Source organism: Typha angustifolia, chromosome 13 (assembly GCF_048772165.1).
Source record: "Typha angustifolia cultivar Huaian chromosome 13, ASM4877216v1, whole genome shotgun sequence".
Lineage (NCBI taxonomy): Eukaryota > Viridiplantae > Streptophyta > Magnoliopsida > Poales > Typhaceae > Typha > Typha angustifolia.
This window is the reverse complement of record NC_133251.1, coordinates 2,856,451-2,873,228: the sequence shown is the minus strand read 5'-3', so window position 1 is coordinate 2,873,228 and position 16,778 is coordinate 2,856,451. Positions and strand designations below refer to the sequence as shown.

General features: G+C 39.6%; 3 protein-coding genes across 5 annotated transcripts; 1 reads left to right on the top strand and 2 right to left on the bottom strand.

The window, feature by feature from the left end:
* The first annotated feature begins 845 nt into the window (after nucleotides 1–845).
* LOC140774991 (transcription factor BIM2-like) lies at nucleotides 846–5,685 on the top strand. The gene is made up of 12 exons (XM_073118199.1): nucleotides 846–1,162; nucleotides 1,250–1,336; nucleotides 1,555–1,872; nucleotides 2,545–2,596; nucleotides 2,674–2,798; nucleotides 2,942–3,053; nucleotides 3,343–3,412; nucleotides 3,505–3,591; nucleotides 3,727–3,940; nucleotides 4,045–4,189; nucleotides 4,873–5,011; nucleotides 5,358–5,685. The coding sequence occupies exons 1-12, from the start codon at nucleotides 1,150–1,152 to the stop codon at nucleotides 5,454–5,456; spliced, it is 1,461 nt and encodes a 486-aa protein (XP_072974300.1). The 5' UTR covers nucleotides 846–1,149; the 3' UTR covers nucleotides 5,457–5,685.
* Nucleotides 5,686–6,353: 668 nt separating this feature from the next.
* LOC140773965 (uncharacterized) lies at nucleotides 6,354–13,518 on the bottom strand. Of its 3 annotated transcripts, XM_073116764.1 has the most exons (6): nucleotides 11,705–11,856; nucleotides 11,516–11,595; nucleotides 9,893–9,972; nucleotides 8,646–9,412; nucleotides 6,915–8,134; nucleotides 6,354–6,807 (listed from the first exon to the last, which is right to left on the bottom strand). In XM_073116764.1, the coding sequence occupies exons 3-6, from the start codon at nucleotides 9,900–9,902 to the stop codon at nucleotides 6,699–6,701; spliced, it is 2,106 nt and encodes a 701-aa protein (XP_072972865.1). In that variant the 5' UTR covers nucleotides 9,903–9,972; nucleotides 11,516–11,595; nucleotides 11,705–11,856; the 3' UTR covers nucleotides 6,354–6,698. The 3 variants fall into 3 exon arrangements, with proteins under 3 accessions (XP_072972865.1, XP_072972866.1, XP_072972864.1); XM_073116765.1 differs by lacking the exons at nucleotides 11,516–11,595; nucleotides 11,705–11,856 and adding an exon at nucleotides 13,474–13,518; XM_073116763.1 differs by having other exon boundaries at nucleotides 11,516–11,858.
* A 2,029-nt stretch (nucleotides 13,519–15,547) lies between these two features.
* On the bottom strand, nucleotides 15,548–16,744 carry LOC140775077 (protein ROOT INITIATION DEFECTIVE 3-like). Its single transcript, XM_073118326.1, has one exon. The coding sequence runs from the start codon at nucleotides 16,742–16,744 to the stop codon at nucleotides 15,548–15,550; it is 1,197 nt and encodes a 398-aa protein (XP_072974427.1).
* Nucleotides 16,745–16,778: the final 34 nt, after the last annotated feature.

Below are 16,778 nucleotides of genomic sequence, written 5' to 3'. Positions count from 1 at the left end.
GTCTTTGTCACAACGTGGGGGTTCATTTGGTTCGTGCATGCATGCTTGGGCAACGGGCAACGGGCAACGGGCAGCGGGCAATTAAGGGGTACATATAGTTACATGAGTTGATCGATATTGTGTCGATGATATGATGGTGTCTAAGTTTGCCTCAAGCTTGTTCCATATCTACATGGCAAGTGTGGAGGGAGGACTTGCTTTTTGTGAAAGGAAAGAAGCATATTTTATAATTAAAGAGATTAGTTTTTTTTTTAATTGATATATAAATTAACTCTCTAAAAAAATAGATCATAAACTAGAAACCACAAATTAATAGAATAAAGCAAATGAGCACATGCATAATCTATATTAATTTTGTACGCAAAAATAAAATGGATGTTTATAATAAGTGGGTGGGGGGGGAATCTCAGAGCATGAGTGAGGGGAGGGCCTCTCTCTCATTAGTCATTACGGCCATCGGGTCATGTGAAGTGGTGCGGAGGGAGAGGGCCCCACCGTCACGTGGAGCACTGCTTTGCTTCTTATTATCCCCTAACGAACTTTTTAATCGGGATTAGTGCTAATCATCTCTCCCTTCCATTCTTTTTATTCCTACGCTAGCTGTTACTCTCCTCCAACTATCAGCCGTAGTCAACTCACCGTACGGCACGTGATCGGTCCCATCCTCGCGTCGCTAATCGGACGGCTCTGAGCTTCCTGGCCTCCTCGGCGATTGAGTCGGCGAAGGGATGGTTGTAGGAAGAGGACAATAGACGATGGTGTTACGGCCGTTAATTTCGTGGTTACGCCGTCAATGTAAAGAGGCAAAAAATGGGCGCCGTAGTTTGGAGAGATAAAAACCTCGATCTCTTATTATTCTCTGGTCGCCCGTTCGCCTTTAAACTCCAACTATAATTTCTCCTCCGCTCCTCTCTTCCGCGCTCTCTAGACCTCGATCTATTCTTTTCATTCGAGATCCCGGAGACGATTGATCTCGGATTCCTTCTCGATCTTTTCTCAAGTCGGATCCAGGTGTAGATTTGTTTCTTTTTTGCGATCTCTCTCACGGTTTAGCTTCGATCTGCCGGTGGTGAGGTCTTCGTGAATTCTTCGGAATTGAGTGGATTATTAGAGTAATTCTGGCAGAAGGAAGCGTTCGAACTTGTAAAGATGGAGCTCCAAGGTACGTGTATTGTTAGTACTTAGGAGTCTTGAATTGTTTCATCGTGAATTATAATTAGTTTGATATGTGAGCTGGATTAACTCGCAGGACAGGAAGCGCCTCACGATTTCCTTTCGCTCTACCCCAAGGATTCATCCTTCCAGCAACAAGATCCAAGACCGCCGCCTTCCCGAGGTTTTAATCCTAACTAGATTGCTCTGCAATCCGTGGGCTATATCTCGATCGGTTTATAATCTAAGGCTATCTATCTTATTTCCCCCCCCCCCCCCTCTTCCTCCTGATGCGTAATCTCGGTTACTTTTGGAAATCACGTGCATTAAGCTGCGGGCCCCACAGTCGCCGTCGATTCCTCGATGCATCGGCTGATCTCGACCGTCTGTTTTGAATCGCAGGCTTCTCTCTGGAGACGCACGACTTCCTGCGGCCGCTGGAGAAGGCCGAGAAGGACAGGGGAGCGGCATGGGCCGTCGCTGCCGGGGGCCCCATAGCTCGGACGGCGGATCGTGCGCTCCCGGGCGCCATGGGCCACGTGAACAATCGCGGATCGAGGGGGGCGGTTAAGCCGGAGCGGGGCGCGTGTCGAGTAGTTGGTGGGTTCGATGCGGAAAGCAAACCCGAGTCCGCGAACGGGAGCTTCGTCCCTTACGGTGGCGTCCCTTTTACGCTGCGGGGTAACAGTAACCCTTCGGCAACGGAATCCAGATCTCAAGGTAATATTTCATCAATGATGAACACTCCCAGCCAGATGATTGTGCAGTAAAAAGAGTCAAAACATCTTGATGTTAATTTTTTCCAACTGATAGTTATCGTATAAATAAGTTAAATTTATTATAGATATAAAATGAGCTTAATTTTTAAGATTAGGATACAAATTAAAAGAGAAGCAGAATTTAATAAAATCAAATAAAGAGTATTTCAGATAATTTAGTTTTATTTTTAAAAATTAAAAATATCGTTGATGTATTTAAAGTAAAATACTGGGGTCAAATATAGATATTATCTAGAGTTTATATAACATAGGTTGCTTTTGATAAATAAATAAAAAATCTTCTCAAACATAGTTCTTATAAAAGGAACCTAGTTAGATTATTTTTACTTTTTATCAGTAGAATATGAGCTTATTGTCCCGAGAAGCGTCTTCCGTGTGGGTAGTGATCGCAAACTCCTCATCTTGGGTCTTGGGCCTCTTGGGTCACTACGTCACTAACACAACACCATGGGTAGCCCCCACCTGAACGTGATTGTACCTGACGTCACGAGGCCTTGGCCATCCTATGTTGGTCATGGGTTCTTCTGCGTACGAAGGATCCGTGAAAGAGGGAATGGATTTAAATAAACTACCCAACCACCCATGAATTCCTTTTAATTATCTTCTCGCGCAGGGCAGTGGCAATCCCCGTTCGCGGCCTTGGGATCCCTCTCCTCCCACTCCAGGTTCGTCTCCTCCTTTTCCTCCTTTGATTTCCAGCAAATTTCTTTAGTGTCTCTTAGAGTTGTAATTCCTGACGCAGGCATCATCCAGAGAGGAAGAGACTCATGGAGACACCTTCCAGATCAAGCAGGGGGTTTGACGACGACGATGACGAGGAAGAAGAAGATTTCGCCGGGAAGGAGGCCCCCTCTTCTTCACATAAAGGTTCGATCTTTTCTTTCCCGTTCCTTTTTATCTGTTTGAATATATTGGAGAAAGAAGTTTATTGTTGGTTCGTTACTTGACAGCTTAAGCTTTTGAGATCAATAATTGCATTCAAGGTTCTTTTATCTTTTTCCCTTTAGCAGAGTTAACCAATAAAATAGATGGGACAGTCAGCGGCTCAGATCAGAGGCCCAACACCCCAAGATCGAAGCATTCGGCCACCGAGCAGAGGAGGAGAAGCAAAATCAATGACAGGTAGGGTAGGTCGACCTACTGCACAGTTCGAAAGCTAAAATGGGATCTCCTTTATCACTGTTCTAGTAGATCACTATATAAATTGAATTCTAGAGTCCTGAATTGTTTAATGACACTATATAACGGAATGAATAACTTGCCTCAGAGTAGTAGTAGGCAAGGTTGGAAAGGATAATGATTCACAAAGCAAATAATGCTCTGTACTTTTTTTTAATTTAAAATGCTCTGTACTTACTAGCGCCAACTTTGACCAAGTTCACTGAAAATGAATTATTGATCCACCATGCAGATTTCAGATACTTAGAGAACTTATACCACATAGTGACCAGAAGAGAGATAAAGCATCTTTTCTTCTTGAGGTAGTACTCTTTCATTTCATTTTCCTTCACACTATATCATTTCTGTTGACTTCTGTAAATACAGGCCTGTCTGGGTCGCTCTGTTGGTGCAGGTCATTGAATACATCCGGTTTTTGCAAGAGAAGGTACCAAAGCACGCGTCAGGAAGGAATCAAGATAATGCTAAGTTAACACCATGGGTAATGATTGTTGAACCCTTGGAGTTGGGGAATAATGTTTTTAGTGCATGTTTTGTCCTTGGAAATAATGTTTGGTAATCAGATTTGTTTGAGTCTTTTGGGAAGCATTCTCAGATTACTTTATTCTTGCCACAGAAAAATAGTCAATCCATGGGAGATGATATTTCTGACCCTGCACGAGTCATAAAAACTGTCTCTGCTCCACCTGGATGTCTGTTTTCTGGAAGGTTACATGACAATCGCATTCCGTCTACACCTGCAGTTGTCTCAGGTGCACATAGTCTGACAGAAACTGACCTGCTGAATGGTGTCTCTAACAGAGTACTGGAACCTCCTCCAAATTTTGCAAGTAAGGCGGTTGGTGCATTTATTATTTTGTAGCCAATTTTATTTCATCTGTTGGAAGGGGAAGCATTGTTATTCAGTCATGGCAGATGTTTCTTTCCATTGCAGATGTCATCACACCTCAGCCCCAAGCCCAATGGTTGAGACCGTCTAGTGTCACTGATTGTACCATTAGCAACAAAATTTTGAAAGAACAAGGAGAGCTGACAATAGATGACGGCACAATAAGCTTGTCCAGTTCATACTCCCAAGAGTACGTTTTTAAAGAAATAACTGGTTCTTTTCTGTTGGTCATCGTTTGTTTATCATGACCCATCTATTTTATACTTCTACCTATGCTTCCTTTTGTTGCTTTTGTGTTTATATTATGCATGCACTAGGAATCGAATATGATAGTTCCTGTATATTATGTCTTCCCTATGCATATTTGGCAACATTATGATGTTTGAACTAGCTTCCTGCTATTAAAATTCTGTTGGTTTGACCATCATTAAGAAGTTAAATGTGTCGTCCTCTGGACTTGTATCATGCTTACTAAATTTTACTTCCATAAATATTTTAATTTACCACGCCTGACCTTTTCAAGTAAGAAACAGATTTCAGAGGTTTCTCTAAATCTTTAACAATACCTGACATTTCTGAAAGAAAAAAAAAAATCTGTGTGGTGCTTCGACTAAAGTACTAGTGATATAATTATCTTTCAAATAATTTACCTTAGCTCATCCAAGATTGGCCGTCAATGGTTTAATCATTTTTATGCATTCTTCTGGAGAGTACCATTTCAGCTTTCCAGCATTTAAACAATCTTCAACTTCAATGTTTGATCTGGCTGAGTAGTCCTACACTTTTTGCAAAATAAATTTTTTTCTTGAGTTCAATTTTCATAAGAAAGGCCATGATACTAGTGTATTTTCCTTCCCTCATGAACGTGCATAGGCTGTTGACCACACTGACTGTGGCCTTACGGAGCTCCGGTGTAGATCTGTCTCGAGCCAGTATGTCCGTGCAGATCAATCTGGGAAAACGAGCAAATAGTAAGAGTTGTTCAGCCACTGCCGCAACTTGCATTCCCAAGGTACAAGCCACTTCATTGATTCATTCCTGAGTCCAACTTCAGTACATAAAATTAAAATTTCATAGACTCGTGAAATAACCAAATCTGCTACATATTAATGTTATTGTTTTTCTTCGTAATAGTTAACGCCCTAACTTCACGCTTACAGTTAGGACTTGCAGATCTATTGTGAGTTTAAAGAGATAAGGCATCTTGTTTTCATCCAATGCATCTGCATACTCTTTTCTATTTATTTTAATGAGAGAAGTTAGGTAGCATCAGTTGCTCTTTGGAATTTGGTATCCATTAATTAATTACACCAAGTCCTCCCTTGATTTAATTTGTTTTGTCACCCTTCTGTTTTCAGGATTGCACAAATCCTGGCTCTACTAATCAAGCAGTAGGACACTCCGGCGGCGAGCAATCTCCACAAGTGCCAAAGAGACGCAAATCAGATAACAGATAGTCCTACCTTCCCTTGGACTTCCAACATGCTTGTGTACAGTGCATTCAGGCAGACATGATTGTACCCTCACGGACTACATCTGTTGGCTATTCTTTCATTTGTGTTCTAATTTTTGTATTCTCAAAAAAGCTGTGAAGCTGTCTTTCTCCACCGGCTTCCGGTACTGTTAGAAGTTTATGGCTTCTTTGCAATAGTAACTCTATTTATAACAGATGTTTCCAAACGCCAATTGACTTCTGGTGATTCCCCTCTCGTTTTACTTATATGTACATTGATCTAAGACATACTTACAATTACTTCGTGATTGGATCTTCTTTCACGTCGTTCTTTCTCTATAGGATGCTATTAACTTTACAGGTTTCCGTTATAATGAGATGTTTACATTTTTCTCTGCTAAAGAAACTCTATTCTTCTGTTATCCTTTCCTTAGATAAAATCAACAAGGTTGAAATTTTTGCTTGCTAATATATTAAAAAGAGCGAAAATCTTACTCACTCGTTTATTTCAGTAATTAAATTATTTCTAAAATAGATATTTATTATTATTTTTTTAAAATAATTATTTTTATTTTCACTTATATTTTAAAATAAGTGTATTATATAAAGTGAAAAAATAAGAAAAAATATTACATATTTTTTTCATAAAATTACTATGAATACTTTTTAATTTGATATAAATTATGTTAATGTAATATATATTAACGATAAATTAGTAATTAATTTGCTGTGGGTAATATAAGATGTTATTTTAATAAATAATATTTATATTTTAAAATAAAGTTATTATGGTGTTCAACTGAATAAAGAGTTATATTCTGAAATAAGATATTACTAAAGTGAACCGAAGCTAAAGCTTTATTCACTGAGCCAACACTGCATTTTAGCTGCTAGATTGTGGTAAAAAAGAAAAACGTTTAATCTCTTTATTACCAGATATCAATTCTCCCCAGTATATACATCTCAAAAGTGCTGCAACTCACTTCAATGTTCTTCTAAATATGGAACTTTCAGTAAAAGAAGAAGAATTTATACCTACATTGCTCAAACCATAACCCAAATCAACAAGCCTTTTAACCTGCCATACAATAAATAGAAAAGCAGGAAGGAAAGGAGATGGAGAAGAGGAAAAAGAGCAGAACCACAAAGAAATTTTTAATAGAGACGGAGAATTCAGGCCATGTATAATGGATTAAATTCAAAATAGTGGTGGTGGTGGTGGTGGTGGTGGGGAAGGGAAGCATCTTTAGAATCTACAGCACAGAAGCCCATTCCTCCAGCCTCGGTGTCTCCTGTATCGCTTGCGATCCGGTTTTGCCATTTTTACTGGGCTGCTGTTCCACTCGGATTGAAGTCTGCACATTTATGAAGCAACAATGAGAATGACCAGCCACATTTAAATAGGTAAAGAAAAAGAAACGGTGCTTGTAGTACTACTATCTTAGAAAGAAGGTTTACTTACATGGGAAATGCAAAGGAACGCGTGCTGGTAGTACTACTATCTGATCTAAGGGAAATGCTACCAGAATATGGTAAATGACCTGAGGTTGCTATAGGACCTGCTGAAATAGTAGGTCCACAGAAGTTCAAATCCCCATGATTGCGATAAACAGACGATCGAGCTGAAGCAGTCGCACTATCAGGTACTGACCCCTCAACAACAGGATCATTTTGAGTATGTCCAGGTTGCTGACTATTTTTAGAGTCTTTGTTCACTTTATCTTCTGATCTTGGGTTAAAATCACATACACTGACTTCATTAACAACCTCGCCATCACTAGGATTCTGCAAATTGCCATGTTCAGCTTGCTGGCTATCCGTAGCTTTGCTGATTTCTGTACCACCTGTATCTACTGCTCTTGGGTTAAAATCATGTAAGCCGATTTCAGAATCAATTTCACAGTCATCAGTATTCTCCAAGTTACCATGGCCAGGTTGCCGACTATCTGTAGCATCTTTGCTCACTTCTGTGTCACCTGTATCTTCTGGTTTTGGGCCAAAATCACATATACTGGCCCCGTCATTTATCTCACGACTACCAGGGTTATCCAAATTGCCATGCTCAGCTTGTTGACTATCCATAGCTTCTTTGCAAATTTCTGTGCCACCTATATCTTCTGCTATTGTGACAAAGTCACATATACTGGCTCCATTGTGAATTTCACGGTTACCAGGATTTTCCAAACTGCCATGGTTGTATTCTGCCACATCAGATAGCACATCTATAGCTGAAGAGTGTCTTTCTTCTGGAATAGTGCTGGACGAACTATTAGTAGGAGTTCCCTCAGCCCCATGGTTTTGGTTGGGCATTGGGGAATCATAACATTTGGTTGTGACTGCAATAGATCCGCCTTCCAATAATTCAATTACTGAAGTAGTAAAACCGTCCACATTGCATACATCATCATTGGATTCAGTAGCATCAGAAGCCACAGATAGGGCTAAAGAGAGATTCTCTTTTTGTGTACCTACTGATAAACCATTTCGCATGCCACATGCCTTTATCCCGTTCCATTGATTGGAATCACCAGTATCAGACGACACACCTGTGGTAACAGAACATTCTTCAAGTGTGCCCTTTGAGAAACCATTTGCAGGGTTTTCCTTAGTCTGGGTGCTCACATTAAGCTTATGAGTGTCAGATGCAAGAGTCTCAACTACATAGCACTCCTTGGCAGTATCCTGTGATGAAAATGACAAAAGCAAAAACTGGATGATATTTTAATATTGTTGACAATGTTTCCACATATACATGATGAAGTTTATGAATTAATATAAGTTAAGAAGTTCAACAAGCAGATATATCCATGATGTTAGATTAATAAGCCAATTCCATCTGATATGCATTAGTCAGGGATATTGCCTATAAGTTGCAGAATAATGAGAATCTATTACAATTTCGAGCCTCTAATTTTCATCTCAAAATTAAAACAAGGTTTTTCAAAGTTGTAAACCCCATTATTGTGCACTTCCTCCAAGAGAATATGGAACAAGCTTCTTTTTTCATTTACTAAAATATTTGAGAAGAGTATTTTCTTAAAACAAAATAAGGCAATAATGGTACATCATGAAACTTGTAAGCATGTATATCAAATTTGATTCAGTTTATTGGTTACCAACTACAAGGATTTAAGCCAGTGCTACAATGTGGTTTTCAATCAAGAAATTACAAGCAGCAAAACTGATAAAGTACCTTATCAACTGTTAGTCTATCAACAGACCGCTGACAATCACTGCTGCAGCTAGAACTCGTTGGGCACACTTGCTGAGAATTGGCAGCAAGATCTTCATGAAACACTTGTTTCAAGCTGATTTCCTTATCACATATATCACCAACAATCTCAGTCGTGCTTGCCTTGCCTCCATCATATTGTTCCTTGATATTGTTATCACTGACATAGACCAAGGGTTCACATAGTGATCTTGATTTCAGATCATGAGCAATTGTTGTAGCACTGTCCATCATTTCTTTCTTGATATAATCATTCCCATTACTCAGAGAATGATTAACAGTTGAAGAAACTATGTGTTCTTCACTTTCCACCAAGATCTTCTCAACAGCTTGTGCCCCTTCATCAATGCAAATGTCTTTGACAACATTTCCATTACAATCATTCAAAGCATCTATATTATTAGGCAACGTAATCTCTGTCACAATTTTGTCAATAGATAGGTCCTTTTCCTTTACAACAAGTCCTGCTTTATTTGTCTGAATAGTGGACTGCTCAATGATAGTCTGACCCCCATCAATAGGATGCCCCATTTCCAGATAAGAAAGATCAAATGGACTCACAGGTTGGCCATATTGTTTCTCCACTGAAGGCGAATGATCATCTTTCCATTCCCATAGATGCTCATCTTCTACTTTAAACAAATCAATCAGCAGATGGTTGCCATTAGGTCTAACTACTTTGGAGGCAAATTCATGAGCTAAGTCCTGTTGATAGGGTTGTTTGCCATCTGCATTAGAGCATAATAACATAACATTATGGAGAGATGACAGCAGATACATGAATAAGGACCTTTTGAAAAGATTTCATGTGATAATTAAATGAAGCAGATACTAATATTTGCTGCAGTAGCATATCCAAGTTATAAAGTTAACTGATATTGAAAAAAAAAGACAGCTGCTTTCACATTTCCCAACGAATTTCTGAGAAGCCATTTCTCCAATTAACAACAACAACGATATTGAATATTTTACACTTCCAGAAGAAGATGAAAAAGCACTTTCCAACTGAAAGAGCCCAGGTTTGAAAAGGAGGGTATTGGCTCAATAAAAGAAGAGACATCTTAATGAAATCAGGCTAATTTGTTTCAGTTGTAAATCGTCGTCCCAAAATGTAAGAGTTTATGTTAGCAGAAAAAAGTAAATTGGAGATGTTGCAGCAGCAAAAGCAAAGCCATCAAGTACTTATAATGTCAACAAACATTAATTACCTAGTTTCATGATTTCTCTTCTTGCTCAATCCCCAGCCATCAGTTGCTGATTAACCAGGCAAATAAAAGCTGCATATTTCCTGCCATAAAGAATAAAATATCAATGGATTAGGACATAAAACTCTACAGGCAGGATCACTTCAAAAGATCTATTTTAATCAAGAGGTCAACCAGATATAAAAGTCTGTGGCAGAAGTTTTACCAAAATGAGTGATTTAGTTTCAGCCAGAGAGGTACTCATATGAACATGCTTTATGAAGTATGTACTACGAACAACAACCCTCCTGTTTGTCTTAAATCTTAATTACTGGGTACGCATTACAATTGTAAACTAATTCATTTCAAGTAAAATTACTCCGGATGAGTTTTACCTGTAAGATTCTCTCCTGAACAGCAGGTAGAGTATGAAATATATCTTGACGAAACAAAAGAATTAGTCTATTTTCAGCAATTAGTGCAAACTATGGTGCCGAGAACTAGCAATTAATTTTCCTTTTACAATGCTCAGCCTGACTCCCGCAACTTCAAGTAGACTACAAGAAACAGCCAAATCCAGCACTACCTAAATTAAGCTGAAAGCCGGAAGCAACTTCAATGTCACTAAAATTGGGAGAGCGAAAGAATGCCACAAGGAGTTGAAATTGCAACCTAAGAAAGTAAAACACCCCCCTTGATCTCAATAAAATGAAAAAAAAAAAAAATCCAGTGCTTTGTGGCCCTATCACAATCACATAATTTATTATAAGAAAGAGTTGGACTTGTAGATCACCTACCTACTGGAAAATTAAGCAAAAGTGTGGAAAGCATCTTGAGTAGCAAGAAAGAAAGCGCAGAATAGAACAAAGATTACTTGACCTATAGTTTGAGAAATTCCTTATTGGCAGAATAGAAAAACAGCGAATATATCGCGAACTGTTAATCCACATCCAACAACAATTTTGTCGACTAATGCATTATTTCATTTGACTGGAGAAGAAAAAGAATCTACTCGGAGAAAGGAAAAGAATCAATAAGAACGACAATGATCATAATATATACACACTTTGGTTCGTCAGAAAATAAATAAATAATAATTATCAGAAAATGGCTCAACATACATAACACGCAACACATTAGAAATAGGGAAAATCGGTCCTAGTGGTTGTAATAGACGAAGCTAAATATATGTGGTAGATTATGCCATAGAGCTGATATGTCTATGATGCACAATAGATAAAGGCACATAAGAGTAAAAGAAAGAGAGCAAAAAGAAAAGAACTAGAACAGAAGGAAACCCAAAAAAAAAAGAAAAAAAGAAAAGAAAAGGAGACTTTTGGCTTATTTATATATAACTCCTCAATCTCTCGTATGGAAGAAAGTGAAAAGGAACAGAACAAAATCTATCTCCCTTAATCTTCTGTTCCTTTTTTCCCTCCCTGGATATATGCTTTTAAGTTTTATTACTGTCCTACTGCTTTCCTCCTCCCTCAACCTGGCATACCCAAAAGGCAACTAAATCTCCCAAAAAAATCCAACCACTGAGATCCAACACTATGCGCAAGCATATCAAACCCCCCCCAAAGTGAAGAAGAATAAAACAAAGAATCATAGGCTATACTATAAAAAGGTATCAGAAAGACTTACTCCATGAATCTTCTATATCACCCTGACAGGCCAAAAACCCATTTGTCGCCCACTGAGAACAAGATCAGAAGTCGAAGTATCTACCAAAAAATTCCAAAAGGAAGGACGCCCACTAAGTAAATACTAACTACCATGTTAGATGGAACTCAATGCAGGGATTTAAAAACAGAGGCCCCAAGAAATCCAGACCTTGGATCTCTTAAAGCTAGAAAGGCTTCTGTCTTTCTAATAATTTTTATGACCAAAGGGCACTTAAGTGGAGAGAGAGAGAGAGATACAGTGGTGGGATGACGGTGGGATTAATAAAGTATAGTGATAATTACACAAAGAGGGTGCTCGGTGCTGTCATGAGATAAGTCAAATGAGAGAGGCCAATAACTCTCTCTCTCTCAAAACGCTACCAAAAGAGACGGGCAGGATGAGAGCATTAAAGTTCTGCTACAAGAGGGGCAGGAAATTTAATTCGAGAACGGCCCCTTTGACGCAAGTAGTCAATGTTTTGTCTTTAAGAAAAAGCCTCTTGCCAAAGTTTCATTCATTCCGTGACAAATTCTATACTTTATTTATTATAATAGTAGACGACACTATTAATAAAAATTAGATATTAAAGCTTTATTGCAAATCCAACAATTAAAAACATAATTAGGAGTGTAAACTAGTCGAGCTTCACTTAGCCGGCTCTAGCTCTGGTTCGCCTTGAAACTAGCTTTGAGGGTTGAATATTTTTGTGGGTTATTTTTAAGCCAAGCATATTGAGTTTATTTTTAGATAAAGATCTATTTTTAAGCCCGGCTTGGCTTGATAGTCAATTTGAGCCTATAAATTTATTTAGGCTCCGTTCAACTTACGTCGAGTCGAGCTGAGCCTAAGCCTAAACTACTCGTTTATTTTGACACCCTTTGCAAATCTATAAAATGCTATAGAAGAAAATTTTCAACCTATATATAAGAGAAACATACAACAAAACAAGGAAATTTTTTTTTAAAAAAAAAAAACTCGAGCCTAATAGTGAAGTGGCACATATCCATTGAGAGAGTAGTAAGGGAATGACGGCAAGACTTATATCCAATAAGGGATGGAGGATAAGCTCTGAGGAAGAAGGTGTGGGTGGGAAGCGACAAAAAGTCTCGAATCTGATGGGGTGACAGAGGATAAGTTTAGAGGAGGAAGATGGGATATAAAAGTGGTGGAAAATCTTGATTTCAATAGGGGATTTATGAGAAAATGGTATCAAGACTTAGATCCAAGAGTGGAATAGAGGATAAGCTCATAGGAGAAAGGTGGATTGAATAGCAATGACAATGCTTAGATTCGATAGGGATGGAGGATAAGCTTAGAGGAGAAGGCGAGGGTGTAGTGTGGAGGCAAGGATGTTAGATGCGGTGGGGAAAGTGACCACAACAGTTTCGCTAACATACCACTAATAAAATAAGGCTTAGAACTAGTGAAGACATTAGAAAGGACGATGAGGTAAAGATGACAAAGATGAAGGAAGACAAATAAGTAGAAAAGAGAGAAGAGAAAATAATATAACGAGGAAAGCCGCCCAAGGGAGAGAAAGACCTCTCCATTTAACCTAGCCAATCGGTTAAGAGAGGAGAGAGGTGATAGTGGCAAGAAGAACCCTCAAGCGGGGGAGAAAGAAACTAAAACCCTAGTAAAGCTGTCTGTTAAGGCTGACTGATAGCACAAAAGTATTCAAGTAAATCGGTATGTCTCATCCTAAACCTTAAGATTAGGGTTTTAAGGGAATTTGGTGTTTCCCAGAAGATCATTTCATTCGTGAAATGATCAAGAAAATGTAAAGAAAAATATCGAATCTACCAAGCTAAAAGCAAGGACCTAATCAAAGAATTTACTCTAAAACACAAACAAACTTAGTTTGGATTGAAGAAGAAGGCAAGAAAGATCCAATATTTTACCTTAAAGAAATGGAATTAGATTGTAAACATATTTACCTTCCCACTTCTGCACCACTTCTCTTCGATCTCAAACAGTCTTTTAATCCGATAAAGTTTTGGCTCGATCCACGAAACCCGCTCCAATTTCAAACTACACAAACGGCGTATTAGTTTTGACCAAGTAATTACTCAAACGAAATCCAATCTGTTAGATAATGTTGAATAATTGAGATAAAAATTTGGATCTCGTGCAAGTGGCATCGCAAAGAATACTTCTACAACCGTAGATGATGGATGACGTGGGAATGACTACGAGCACGATGACTTGACGCGTGGCTAAGAGTATCATCGTGACGCCAAGGTGGCGTAATCGTTTACACACCACACCACCCATCGGTGTGGAGGAGATGCACTGCGTAGAGTGGGGAGCGAGAGCGAGAGCGACAGAACCTTTCTGGAGAGTTCTCCGTGTACTCCTCCCGTGCGACAAACTCAAATGCACGCCACGTGTGAAAGTTGGCTTTTGCTGACGAGGATTCGCTGCAGCCAAGGCTGTGGGAATTCCCATCAGCAGTACTTAAAAATTATTAATCCACTTCTCTTTTTTTTTTTTTTGGGTGGTCTTAATTGATTAATATAATGGCTGCTAATCATTGTAAAATAACATCATAAATACTTCTCTAGTGCATTTGATTGGCTATAATAAAATAATATGTAATTAAGCAACCCCAATCATGTGATCTATTACTTTAAACTAGCACACTTTTCGATGCACGAGAATTCTCCATGATATCTCTCTCACTGATCTGCTGCATGTTCGCATACATCTATCTATCTATTGGCATAAACATACAATTCCACACTGTAGCCCATATTAGCACCTCAATTATAAGTTGGTATAAAATTATGATTAAAAAAATTAATCATTTTTTTATAATTTGGATTGAATTGCAACCGTAGTTAATCATTAATAAGTGTATAAAAAGATTTAATTTAATCTCGTAGAATAAAGTCTAACTTGATGGCGGTACAGTAACTCGATAATTTAGTAATTTACTTATGATAAAAAAAACACTGAGGTCAATGATTCTTAGTTTTGAATGAGAAAGTTAATAGTTGTAACTTAGTCAAAGATTTGCAGGTTAAATTTGAAATTTAAGAGGGTGAATTGGAATTTGATCAAATCACGAAACATAAACTATAATTTGCCCAAACTTATAATATTCAAGATCTTATTCATGTTTGGATCTAGATTTGTCTTTATTTCTTTTTTTATTGAAAAAATCCACCCAAAAAATGTAGGAGAATTTTGTGTTTTCTCCAATAACCTAAAACGTAGGTGATCACATGCAATGATGCAAGAAGCCATTCTTTGGGGGGGGAGGAGGAAAAAAAGAACAAGGAAGTTGAAGGTCGATCATCTACATTAATTGAAGCCACTGCAGAGATTCAGGTTACAAGTCCAAAGAATTATTTGGAAATTTAACAACTGATCATTGAAACTTGAGCTTGCTGATCAATTAGAATTCTTTCATTCACTTTCAATCACATGGATGTCAGAGAAACATCAAAGAAGAAAAAAAAGAATGGCAAGTCATGGGTAAAGAAAAGAAGGTTGGAATCTTTGGAAGCTGTACCCCTCTCATCTCATGTGTACTTTGTGATTCAGATCATTTGGTACCTTAACTTCCGGATAATCCACGACTTGGGAATGTGATGCTCACCCTAGTTGTCTATATATATATATATATATAGATTTGTCAGCTTGCCACAGCAGCATCAGGAAGTTCTTGCAGGAGATATGAATTCTACAGACATCATACATTTCTTTCCTCCTGTCTCTTTCGAGATATATATTTATTTCTTTCCCTTCTCTCTCACCCTTTAAAAATCTCTTTTGAGAACTTCTCCTCCTTTCTCTTTAGAAAACAGAGGTGGGACATTGACCAGAGTGGTTGGGTTGGACTTTAAGATCGGGTTGTATATAATAGCTCGCATTTAGATCGAGCTAGATTTTGGCCCGAAACTAAGGGACATTATTACGGGCTCACGGGCTTTTTTTTAAGCAGCTCTATTTACGTAGTTTCAAACTAAGATACTTTGCAATGACTTTGAATAGCATTAACACGTATCACTCAATTTCTTTAGCTTCTGCTTCTCTGATGAGCAGCAGCAACATCCTTCTGTACGTATCCAATGTAGTCTCAAGCATCTCTATTGCCCTTCTCCTGTCCTCCCTCGTTGCATGCAGCCATTCATCCATCTTCATCATCTCACTCACCTTTCTCCCCATCTCCCTCTCAGAAAACCCAGCACCATTCCCACTTTCACCTCCTCTGATCACTCTACCAACCCATCTCGCCACCACCAGATCGCCGCCGCCGCTTGCGAACGCTTGGTCTAGCAGTCCATTCTTCACGTCCCATATCCTCACAATTCCGTCTTCCGACGCTGATACCGCCTTCCGATCGCCGTCTAACATCGCCAATGATGTCACCGCGCCGCAATGCTCTGCTCCCCATGCGACCATCTCGTGACCTCCTTTTTCTTTCAACCTTCCTCCTCTTGCCTTCAATGGCACTACGTATAGTTTCCCATCCGAGCCACCGGCGTACAAGTTATAACTGGTTGAGTCCATAGTCACGCACCACATTGCACAAGGAAATGTGATGGTTCTCAGCTTGCTGCCGTTTGCGATGCTCCAGAGTTTACAGGTGCCGTCGAGCGAGCTCGAGACGACGGCGGGGTTGCACCCGCCGGTCCCCGAGGCGATGCACGTCACCGGAGAATTATGTGCTTTGAACTGGTAGAGTGCGAGATGGTTCCAAGAGTCCTCATCTTTATCTTGCATGCATGCAACGTCTAAAAGACTAAGTATGGGGAAGACTGCTACGGTGCCGTCGTCTCCTCCTGATAACAGAAGGGAGCCGTCGCCGTTGACGGCCAGACACGAGACGGCTCGCCCGTGAGCAAAGAAAGAGCATCGGAGATCGCCTGAGGGAAGAGAGAAAACGTGGATACGACCAGAAAGGCCGCCGGCAAAAAGGTGGGAGCCGTCCGGAGTCGCGACGAGGGGCGCTACAGGTTCAGGGGTCGGAACGCGGTGCGTGGCGGCGGACGACCACCAATTGTAGAGCCTGACAGAGCCCGCAGTGGTGGGTGATACATGCGAAGCGGCAATCAGGGCGTTGCCGGCCACGGTGAGGCCTCCGCGGGGGATGCCTGTACCAAAGAATTGTGCGAGCACGGCGCCGGAGACAGGGTCGTGGGCCGTGATGGGCCTGTCTGGAGAGCTGGTGAGGACGATCTCTGTCTGAGAGGATGCCATTTTGGTATCTCCCTGAGCGATCTCCAAGGAACTG